Source organism: Heliconius melpomene, chromosome 14, assembly GCF_056956725.1.
Source record: "Heliconius melpomene rosina isolate 202511_hmr_F chromosome 14, ASM5695672v1, whole genome shotgun sequence".
In the NCBI taxonomy this organism is placed as follows: domain Eukaryota; kingdom Metazoa; phylum Arthropoda; class Insecta; order Lepidoptera; family Nymphalidae; genus Heliconius; species Heliconius melpomene.
Window position 1 is genome coordinate 2,957,665 of NC_140402.1, and position 12,750 is coordinate 2,970,414.

The 12,750-nt window shown below is 34.7% G+C and overlaps 2 protein-coding genes across 5 annotated transcripts in view; one reads left to right on the forward strand and one right to left on the reverse strand.

Annotated features, from left to right (window-relative positions):
• LOC146531953 (sodium channel protein 60E-like) overlaps positions 1-12,750 on the reverse strand; it is a 134,186-nt gene that overhangs the window by 92,853 nt on the left and 28,583 nt on the right. The window lies entirely within an intron of this gene.
• Positions 6,906-8,135, forward strand: LOC146531954 (uncharacterized). Its single transcript, XM_085197346.1, has one exon. The coding sequence runs from the start codon at positions 7,158-7,160 to the stop codon at positions 8,052-8,054; it is 897 nt and encodes a 298-aa protein (XP_085053472.1). The 5' UTR covers positions 6,906-7,157; the 3' UTR covers positions 8,055-8,135.

The following is a 12,750-nucleotide window of genomic DNA, read 5'->3' on the forward strand; positions in this document are numbered from 1 at the left end:
GTAATTGCATAAATATTTTATTTGTTTTAAACCAACTATGGTGGGTTTTATCTTTTTATGCTTTCTTTTTTTTTTATTTCAAACTAACAAAGGTATGTAATTAAACGTCATGGGGAGTGTAAATTACATATATGTTTATAATTTACATTACTTCAAAACTGTCTTAAATTGTTCAGTAAATATTTTAAAATTTATATATATATATAGGTCATTCGTATTTTCATTTAGTATTAGTGTATTTAGCCTGGTTTCTACCTCATTTATCTGATAACAATTACAACAATTAATTCTATTGTTTAGATTACAAACAATTAATGAAAATTATTAATGAAAAAAACGGTCGAACGGAGAAGGGATCGCCAGCTCATTATATAAATATATAAACATACATAATTTACAGCGACGCGACGTCCAAACTCCCAACAATGGCTCTCTCCCCCCAAATTATGTCGGGAATGATTAATGTTTCAGAAATGTTAGTAGGAAATTTTTAAAAACGTTTTAGCAAGCACGCTTATCATATTTATTTAAGCCTTGCTGCTTGTCCCAGTTACCTTGGTAGCATCATTTTAATGGATCTAAAATGACGGCGAATTTTAAATAATCTTTCTTTGTGAGGTCACGTATACCTACGTTATCCAAATATATATTACTTAAATATTCTAAAAAGAGGATATTTTTTTGGTAAAATGTATGTGAATGTTAATTTATGTGTGTTTTACAGTGTTTTACTTATGTTATATTACGTTACTTCAGCTTCACGCTGCATCGCACACAGCAGGGTAGGCAGAGGGAACCTAGTGTTATGACACTTTATTCCCCACTTTTTGCTGAATTCTGGAGGCATTGCGTGTTGAGTGGCAGAACCTCGTTTGCCTCGACACCAGAGCGAAGAAATGAAAATATAACTTTAAATATATATTTCCTGTCCTCGAGTGGGGATCCAACCCTTAACCGTCGTGATGCAGTCACACCCTTGGGCCGCTGCGCCACTCCAGCTTTCTATTCTTGAATTTCTTTTAATTGTATTTAAGATCGAATTGCTATTTATTTCTATTAGGCTTAGTACTGAGTAAATGGCTGAGTCATGTTGCAAGCTCATCTATATTATTAAGATGAAATGACTTGCATTCAGCTTCATTTATCTGTTAATAGACTATGTGACTTAGCTTTTAGTATTTAATGGGTTTTTTTTCATCTTTTTTTTTATGGAAAAAGGACAAGGCAAACGAGCGTTCGGGTCACCTGATGATGATCACCGCCGTCCACTACCCCGTGCAGCACCAGAGGAGCTACAGGTGCGTTGCCGGCTTTTGAGGTGGTGGGATCTTCGTGCTTTATTTCGCATATAGTAGTGTAAATGTAGAAACTGTAGTGTCAATCGATACACTGGCTTTACTTTCCATTTATAGACGTTACGTGTGGAACCAATCCCCACCATATTATATTATCGGGAAAATTATATATATATATATATTTTTTTGTATAAATTGTTGCACAATCTTATAGATTCCAATTATCTGCTAAGTAATATTCACATAAAATGTCCAACTTTTAGTGCCAGATCTAGAGACACCTTTTACATTTCTGCTCGAAAAACCAATTATGCTCAAAATTGTTTTATACTAAGATCTTGTAGGGCATACAATAATTACTTTAGTGATATAGACATATTTCATAACAATTTGAAACAATTTTCATGTAAAATTATCGACAAAATTAAAAATTCTGTAAATTTTAACCTAATGTAAATCTTAACCTTTCCTTCGTAAAAATCTTTTTTTTTTTCTCTTTAGACCGTAAATTTAATTTTTAATTGTTAATTAGCAACATATTCTCTCCATGTTTCATGTATAAGTGGAAACTTTATTAGCAATTGGAATATAGATATGTATTATACTAAAAAGTATTGTAAATGCTGTTTGTTTCCCAATTTAAAATAAATAAAAATAAATAAAATAAAAATGTAATTAACTCATTCCCGAGCGAGAACTGAACTTGCAACCATCACATTTACTAACGGATACTGTTTCATTACGACGCGATGGCTTGAAAAGTGGTAATATTTGGACTATTTTTATAATCTAGCCTTAAAACTTCGTCCTGTCCGTCTGTTTGTCTGTCCATCAGTATGTCACAGTCACCTTTACATTCAAATTTTACAGCAAGCAATTTATATTCTAGTCACTTACTTTCACTTGGATATTTTATTATTATTTTCATTTCTATACCTTTTATTAATATTTCTATTTCTTCACTCTGGAACAAATTGAGAACCTCGTTCTTTCTAAAGTTGATTAAAAATAGTAAGTCAAGAATAATATAATGGCGGTGGTGGAACCTATATATATTTTTTGCTACTACAGAACCCTTAAAAGGTAATCCAACTCGCTCTTGGCCGGAATCTTTCAAAGACACAGACAGTAGACACAGTTGCAGCGGTAGTGCATTAAATCTTTTTAATTATGAATAAATTAATTAGCTTATTAAATATTTTTATTACTCACAAGAAGGCTTTACTAAGCTTATTATATAATAAAAGTTGAAATTCGTATTTCATTTTGCAGCAAAGGCTCACTTATGTAAAATTAGCGTCGGGGGAACGAATAAAAATAGGCATTAAACACAAAATACATAAAAGCTGAACTTTAACATTTTGTAGGAATCATAAAAATTGTCATTTTGTCGTTTTACTAGCGGCACTCGTGGCTCGAGACCCTTTTGGTAAGAGTAAGACAAGTGTGCGTTTTACAATTTTTGCATTTAGAGGTAATTTAAGATCAACGAGAACGATGTCAAAATTTCTTAAATTAATTTTATACTATCGTCAAAAATCGGGTAAGGTCGTTTTATCTATAAATATAAAATCGAAAGGTCACTCACTCATCACGATATCTCAAAAACTACAAGTGCTAGCAATCTCAAATTTTGCATAGGAGTTACTTATAGGACGTAGGTGCTCGCTAAGACGGGAATTTGCAATATTCGACTTCTAAGGGGTCGTTTTTGGGGTCGAAAGTTTGTATGAAACTTCGTTACTACAAATGCTAGGAGTCTCCAATTTTGCATAGACGTCACTAGGACGTAGTCATGGAGACAGAAATTAATAATAACATAGTTCACGCGGGTGAAACCGCGAGCGGGCCGCTAGTATTATATACTCGTACTTTTTGTCATCATAGAAATGATCAGACATCCTCCTGGTACTTTGTAGAATTGCCTCAGCCTGTTTATTTTAACAATAATATACCTGGGCACGCCCTTTTATTTATATAAACCCGTTACGTGCGAGTTGGACTCTCCCACCGAGTCTTTCATACCAATTTCAGGATTGTAGGTCAACGGAAAATTAAGGTAACTAAAAAATTGTCTATCAAAAGTTGATAAACTTAATTTGTCAGTGATTTTGAATTATGAACTAGAAATTTAATTTTAATGATTTTTTCTGTGAAATACCGATAAATTTTCATTTTCCGGATTTTTACCTTTATCTGTGCTGTAAGTTCTCTCTTCGTGGTAAATTTCATAATTGTAGGTCCATGGAAAGCAGTTTATAGGTTTCTATTGTGCAGCGCAATTCATACAAAATCGATGTATATTTCCTCGTATCTTTTAATTGCATTGATTTATAAGCATGATATTTTCTGTACTTTAAAGGACCATATTTTTCTCACATTCTAGCTAAGCTTGATATCTGCACGTGATCTCAAGATAAATAGTCTTGACCGACGGACAGGCAACAAATTAATCTTATAAGTGTTCCGTTTTACCTGTTGATGTACGGAACCCTAAAAATATCCATTTTTAATTAACACACAAAGGTCTATTATAGACTTGTATTCATCACATAAAAGTTTGTACTGTGTATTCCAATACCTAGTAGTGTTTTGCGCTCTGTGATGACGCAGATAATGTAGTTGAGTGCCGCCACCCAACAAGCATGTTTCGACTTGGCCCAGAAAGCAAAATATATATAAACTGGCCGAACACTAGCTCTGTACCTCCTATATGCGGGATAAAGCGTGCAAAAAATAATAATAAAAAGTAGGTCGGGATCATTGATTCATCTCACCCTACCCTGGAAATTACGTTCAGTTTTTCTTTTATCCCGTCTATTATATGCATGAGGTTTATATTTCATCCGTAGAGCTATAAATAAAATTATCTGACTTTTTATTTCTATGTTTTGTATGAAATGATCAAATAAATTGTTGGTATAATAATAGAAAGGTATTAAATCAAATTTTCATTGTATTTTTGCATGAATAAATTGCTTGCTTTTCATTTGTATTTTGCATTGTTTTTTAGCCTAACTGCTAGGTTCCTAGGTTAATATTAAGATATCTCCATTCCCAATAAGACAATTCCGTTCCCCACTTTCCACCTAATTCTAGAGGTAGTGCGTGTTGAGTGATGAAACTCAACACCACACATTGCCTCGTTACCTGATCAAAGAAATGAAAATATTAAATAGTTTATTTCCGCAAGTGGAAATCGAACCCACTGCCCCTGCGACTGGCCTCTAATATTACATTATACCTATACTCTTAGAGGAGTCAGAACCCAGTATTAAATCCAGACAATGTCGAACATTTATCACATTATAATTAACTAATCCTTTATTACTAATATATGGCTGACTGTTTCCGACAGATCTGGCTATAATTCATTAAAACCTCAATTAGCATTCCAGACAGATTGCCGGTTCAAAGAGCAAAATTTATTTCAACCCCTAATCTGAATAGATTTAGCTTAATCCATTCCCCACCAATTTTTGCTAATTGTTCGAAGTCGACTTTGGTTCTTCGTAACTTCAAAGTGATGTCAAAGGAATTTAAACTTTATTTTGTAGATTCAAGGTTGAGATTAGGCCAGCTTAGTTCAGTGGGATCCAAGTCTGATTTTCATAATGGCCGACGTTGTAGATGAAGCGTGTTTAAATTGCTATCGGCTTCTGATTTTTTGGGTATCTTAATTGGATTAGCGTTTAGCGTGCTACGTAGTTTAATTTTTTGTGTTTTTTTATGGGTTCGATTCCCACTGGAGTAGGATTCTCGACTTGTCGTCTAATTTTCGATACATTGCGAGTTGAGTGGTGAATCTAAACGACGAGTTTAGAACTTGGTAAGAAACGAGAAAACAAATATAATTTATTTTCCACGAGTGGAAATCGAACCTGAAACCTCTTTCTCTTAATATCTTCATCATACTCTTAATTTGACAATATTAATTCTAGACATTATTACCTACAACTCCCCAGGCCTCTACAATCCACAAACTCTAATTATCATTGCCTAGTATTTATCTGATTTATAGGTATGCGTGACTACACTCATTCTTGGAAAGTGATTTTATAATCTCTTCGTTTGAATATGAGCTTTACTACAATAATATTTCAGTTGATATTTCCATATAACAACATAACGATGTCATGTTTACAATGTATAACCCTGAAATTAGGAACGGCCGAACTAATCAAAAGAACATTATTAATTCGTATTCATATTTTTAACGTTCCCTGGGACAAGCTAAAGTTTTTATTTAATTAAGCTTAAAGCGTCGGTTACTAAAGGAATAGGCTTATTCTTTAAACGTACTGACTAAAGTTGTACAGATAGCCTCTTAATAGAGGAATTAGAGATATTAGGTACTATTGGGGCCTTGCGGCTACGCCCGCTTGAATTATACAAATGTTTATTAAAGTGTATTTAAGAAAAACCTAACTAACTAAGTACTTTAAATCGACATAATTTTATTTATTTATGAACCGATTGTAATAAAATTAACCATAGATGTTTTTGGGAGCCAGCCAGAATCCAATAGTGAAAACCGCATCTAAATCGGTTCAGCCGATTCTGAGATTAGCGAAAACAAACGCACGGACAAACAGACAAAAATTTTAAAAAATCATTGTTGGGTTGGGTTCTATTACGTTAATAAAGGTTCCCAATAACATTTTTTTTAAATATCTTCCAAGTACAGACACCGACACAGGCATTGCGTGTTGAGTGGCAAAACTCAATGCCACAATTCATGAGAAAGTCAAGAGCGGAGTGTCTTAACACTAAGCTGTTACATGCGGGATACAGCGTGAAGCTGAAAAAAAATTTAAATAAGACCTAAAACATAATACTAGTACCTGTTACATTTAATCGCGTCCTACAAAATGACGAAAAGTTCTTTCATTCAAGCTAATCCGTGGAACGAATCTGGTGAGTGCATGTCAAATAGAGATTACGATAAACCGAGTCAGGATTTGATGCCGACAGTTTCGAAACTGAAATGGACTTTGGGGTACCCACAAACTTCGAATGTTTTATTTACGATTTTTGCACTTTATAATTTTTCGTGTTTGTCTATTAACTTAGTTTTTATTATACTTTGTTTAATTTTACTTACAAATAAATTTATTTAAAATTCTATTATTATATTGATATGGATAAGAACTATATGATTTACTTTTAGGCACCAGAGCGAAGAAATGAAAATATTAATTATTATATATTTCGGATTAAATATTATATTTTCGGGTACCCTGCTGTTTTATGAAGCTGATTTTTTTTTAAATATTTCATTTCCTCTAATGGGAATCGAACCTACAACCTGTCGCGTTTCTTTCTACCCCCACGCCACGACTGGCCTCAATATATAATAACAATATTTCAGTAATAATTAAAATTTCAATATAAGGTCTCTTAATATTAACTTAAGTCATTCCCTCGCCAGTTATAGATCCGAACCCCAATTTGGGGGCATCGGCACTAATTGAATTCACATGCCGCTAACCGAATTTCCCATCTGTGCGCCTCGTTATTGCATTACTTCGCACGAAATTAATATTGAATGGATGTCCCTTTAAAATATGCTTTTGTTTTACGGAAAATGTGGAAATGTGGCCTATTTCTTTAGCAACAATAATAGCTAAGATACTCGACAGTGTGCTTAGCGCTCAGTTAGACTGTTATCTTCATATTCACGAACTGCAATTTGGATTTAGACCTCAGTTATCCACGGAAAGTGCTATTCTGAGTCTGAAGCATGCTGTCGGGTATTACTCAGATAGAAACACACCTGTGTATGCCTGTTTCTGTGACCTGTCGAAAGCTTTCGACCTAGTCATATATAATATCTTGTGGGGAAAGTTACAGCAGGTGGGAATGCCTACTGAACTAATTTTATTGTTTAAATATTGGTATAATAATCAACTAAATTTTGTTAAATGGGCAAACGAGTACTCGGATCCGTATAGGTTAGAATGTGGGGTGAGACAGGGAGGGTTGAGCTCCCCTAAGCTTTTTAACCTCTATGTCAATGCGCTGATAGAGGGACTCAGCGGCATGAATGTCGGATGTCATATCGGTGGTGTTTCTTTTAATAATATTAGTTACGCGGATGACATGGTGCTGCTGGCTCCCTCTGTCAGTGCTATTAGGAAGATGCTGGCTTTCTGTGAGTCATATGCTGAAGTGCATGGATTGGTGTACAATAGTAAGAAGAGTGAATATCTAGTCTTTAAGTCTGGAAACAAAGTACCGGAAAATGTGCCTTCAATTAAGCTCAATGGGAAAAATCTTGCTAGAGTACACCAATTCAAGTATCTTGGCCACATTGTCACAGAGGACCTAAGAGATGACCTAGATATTGAGCGAGAGCGCAGGGCGTTGTCGATCAGGGCGAACATGTTGGCTCGCAGATTTGCTCGTTGCTCAACTGCAGTGAAGATCACGCTTTTTAAAGCCTACTGCACTTCCTTTTATACGAGCAGTCTGTGGGTCAACTATACTCAGAGGTCGTACAGCGCGTTGCGTGTTCAATACAATAACGCCTTCAGGGCATTGCTGGGGCTGCCGCGGTACTGTAGCGCCTCGAGTATGTTCGCGCACGCAGGGGTCGACAGTTTCCCGGCCATTCTCCGAAAGAAAGCAAGCTCTATTTTAAGGCGAGTGCGCGGCAGCCGCAACAGTGTCCTGAAGGCTATCGCCGACAGCGGGGACTGTCCGCTGATCCGGCACATGTGTGACATTACAATGTCACTATTAGTTATTAAGTACTAACACTATATATTAAGTTTTATTGTATTATTACTAACATATATGGATCATGTGTTGTCCGAACAATAAACATTTTTATTTTTATTTTTATTTATTTTACGGCCTACTGCCTATATATGTACGTATAACTTTACAGAGCCGAATTTTGTTTTTTCTGTAATTCGTTCAAATAAATAAAATATTGTGGAAAACTACGAGTATATAGGTATATTTATAACAAGTGTTTGTATTAATGTTAAATGATTTTTTTTATTTTCACCTTCACGCTGTATCCCGCACACATCAAGGTAGGCAGAGGGAACCTAGTGTTAAGACACCCCGTTCCCCAATTTCAAGCAGAATTCGTAATAAACTGTAAAATAAATGTTATGTTAAATAATATACTACTAGCACCAGTATTTAACTATCCCTTATCTTTTATAGATTTAGTAGGGAAAATATAAATATGCTAATGTGAATTAAAAAGTTTTTGGCATCTGAAGCCAATTTCTTCACCAAGTTTGGCCTAGTCACCAAGAGTGGAAAAAGGGCACAAAATTTATTTAAAATACATCCAAAATGATGAGAAAGAAAACAGAAATCTTCAAGCATTGAGGTCAGAGGTGTGTCTCAGTGAGGCACGTAGCCCCTTGACATCCGCCCTCAGCGAGAGAGCTCTTCTTACGAGAATCAACACTTGCCGCGGCCTACTGCTAAATACTCAGATTCGCTTTGTGGCTATTCGCGTTGGAAAGAATTCGTTAACTTCGAGGGCATGGTGGTGGATGGAGTGGAAAACCTTCCAAAGTGCTCCAACTTTGATAGTGAAACAATAGCCGAAGTGTGGTTCGATTTTGATTGAACACTTTTAGTTTTTTCCCCAACTTTCGTAACTAAAACGATTGACTGGATCGTTAGGCAAAGTAGTTTCTGAAAGTTCATCTATTTTGTGTTAGATTTATAGTACCCATTGAGGGTGCATGTGCTAATTTTGGAAGTGGTTTGGTTGTTTTACGTTTTGTTGTACGTAGGCGTGGGGCTTTGGTTGGTTCTGTCTGGCCACAGAGATGGTATAGGGGATTCAAGTCTATCAATGAAATTGAAAATGCAGTATGTGTTGTTTTTACTTCGAATTCTGTAGATTCAGATATAAAATTAAAATCTGAGATGGTGTTACATGATTATTATGTTTAGTTTGTTTGTTGTGTTAGTTTATTTAATTTCAAAATATTCTATAATTCTGTTTACAAGCACTTTTGAATCGACGAATAAACATAAAACTAACACCGGCTCGAAAGGCAGTTCTGCTAAGAAGAGCCGGCAAGAAACTGAACAGCTTGCTCTTTTCAATATTGAGGTTACAATTTTGTTGTTTAATAGAATAATCTAATGGTAGGCTATCCTACATGAAATTGAAATGGTCTTAATTAAAAAAACATCGTCCTTCAAATCTTGGACAGTATAATAACTTTTCGTAATTAACATTGTTTATACGGTTTCTTTAATTACTATTATAGAGATGTATACTTAGTCCCATAAAAGATTTATTATACTTGTTGGACGTAATATATGAGTATATTCAAAGAACATGCCACATCCATTTCGAAAGAAAAACTCTAGAAATGCTAAGTTTTAGTTTCGCAAACATTTTTTACGATAGAAGATGAACGAGCACGCTTTCAATATTGAACAAATGATGCCATAAAAGACCTAGCATTGAACAATGTTCACGAATAAGACCGAGTTGGGTATCGCCTGTTCTTTTAATTCCGCATCCAACCGCCTGAGGCTTCTGTTATAATGAAACCACTATCCAAGCGGAACGCGGCCGTAAAAATATTGGAGCTGGAAGTCGTAGGAAACACTATTGTTAGTGAACTGGTTTATAACTTCAAATAAATGATTATCTTTGTACCCAAAACTTTGAGGTAAATGTTCCATGACGTCGTAAGTTTACGTATTTCACCTGAAAACGTTTTGAATTACGGTTAAAGGAGGACCTTGGAAGTTTTACTTTATCTATATTTATCTTTTGTGCGGAATAACACTTTAAATATATACAATTATTTAATAAATAGCATTCTGTATTGCCAAATGATAATTCTAAACTATAATTTTTGGGTAGTGGAAAGTAAAAATCTCCTCCAGCATAAATTAATTTTAATAAGCGTGTGGAACGGTTTCTTTACTAGGTTCCCTCTGCCTAACCCGTTATGTGCGATGGATAGAGCGTGAACCTCAAAAAAAACTATCGATCCTATGTGCTATTGCCAATATATAGTATTCTATTAAATTATATGCTATATAGATATGCCAGCGACAGTCTTGTAATCTCACCCTACCCCCATGTTCCCAAAATATCCAGCATCATTTGGCGACAGCTTAAGTGCAGGCTATAATACGAAACACGCCTCAAGACCTCGTTAATGATTCACTTCAACTTAACACTTGCCAAAAACTTGTGCCCACCTGAGTGTGGCTAATTCTGTTTACGGATTATTATGCGAGAATTTGGAGCTTAAGCTGATTATCATAAATTTTTAAAAATATATTTTTTTATAGTATTTTTTGTAAATTTGTAATAGAATTGTATTATTGTTTAGGTATAAAAATACCACCGTGGTACCGTGTGATCTCTGTGACCTCTGACTGTGTCGCTTTGGTCGTAGGTTCTAATTGGGGAACTTTTTGGTTTTTCGGTTCAACCTTGGGGTTATGGGGTATTTTTACAAGTTCAAGCTTAGGTTAAAACCATTGCAATCATTCAACGTAGTCTCTTAACACTAGGTTCCCAGGTTCCGTCTGGTTACCCTACTATGTGTGGGATACAGTATGAAACTAAAAATTATATTTAATAGTAGTAATTCAAGTACCATATTAAAGTTATTTGAGGTATTGATATTGGCTCTTTTATTATGAAACATAATAAACGACAAACATTTTGTCATAATTTTTTCTTAAAAGCTTTTTTCGTCGTCGCCACCCCGTGACAAGAATTTTAACAACCTTTCAAGATGTTTTATCTTGTTAAAAACAAACGTTTTTTTCAGCAAATGGATAGTCATAACTGTGTTTTTTTAACCCCCTATGCAAAGGTACGTTATGAGTTTAACGTGTCTGCGTGTCTGTTTGTGGCACTGAAGCTCCTGAATTAATGGACCGATTTGAGTGTGGTTTTTTTATTTGAAAGCCTTGTTTGTTCATCGCGGTAGTTCTTGAATATGTTTTATGAAAATCGGATTAGTAGTTTAAGAGCATTAAGCACTTTCTAAAATGAGGTGATATTTTTGGTCGGGATTATTTTTAAATTTTAAAATTCTCTTTGCATCTATTCTAATTATTTCTTCTTAAGTGTTATAAGTCAAAATGAAAATAAGAAGGGATCGAACCTACATTCGTAGAGTTTATATTAAAGAAACTCTCACAATACACCACGCCGACGACGCTGGGTTCTAGTTTAAGTTTTATCAATTTTTTTTTGTTATACAAATATGTAAAATATATTCTAACATGAGGTTTTCGGCTATTGTAGATACTCTGAAAAAAAAATATAACATCTATAAAAATATATTTTTTAAAACCATTTTCAATTGTAATGCTGCAACACGTACAATTAATGTAAGCGCAAACAAAAGTAATCTCTCAGGCGTGATGAATGGTAGGACTCGCTTCTGTGGATATTTGTTTTCACATTCTTCCGGCACTTGATGCTATTTTACCGCACTCGTTTATATCAATGCTTTTAAACTAATTATTGGTATTTATAATTGAATTTAATTAAGTAATTGTAAATGTAATTTATTATATAAAAATTGGAGAAAAAAATATCATGTAGTTAGAGATACTTCCGTTCCCCCAGTTTCCAACGAATTCTCGAGGCATTGTGTTGAGTGGCGGAAGTTAACGCCGCAAAGCGCGGTGTTATGCGCCTATCTAAGCTATCAGAGCGAGGAAATGAAAACATTATCCCCCGAGCAGGATAGACAAAGCCGTCACGTTTACGGCTTAGTTCCTTGATCTCAAGCTTGTTCCTCAGCGCCGCGACTGCCTCAAGATATAAATATTATAAACCAATTTCAGCTTATACTTTTGTTATGCATTATATCGTAAGAAAATGCTAAAAGGATAGCATAATGAATACACAATAATAAACTCGGATTATAAGAAACTAGCGACCCACGCGCGGCTTCGCCCGCTTGTTATAGCCAAATTTTCGATATGTTTACATAAATTGTAGCCTATTTGCTTAATGAACGAGCTATATTTCTTTAAAACTTCATCTAGATCTATAAGGCCATCGACGGTTGTGGGTTCGATTCCCACTGGAGGGTAGTGTAGAGTAGAGTGGACTCAAATAACCAACCAATTTTTCCTAAATATACTTAAGTAACATAAGCATTTATTAACGTATCGCGTAGGCGTGCAAACCCACGGGCGGGGCGCTAGTATTACATGAATATGAAATTTCTTAAAATCGCTACATTCGAAACCCTCGAGTTCAAGATCTCTCCTTTGATATTCGAGTAGGTACTTAAGATGTAAGATCCTTAAAGTACTAGATTTGTATCTGAGAATTTGTGGACGAAGTCTTATAATCCTGAGATATTTTTTTTAATATGAAAAAAATATTAAAAGTATATAACAAGTATAATATATTAAAATAAAACATATTTCTAGTTTAATTTGTATTCCAGTTTGAAATTAAACTACTGCCTCAAAA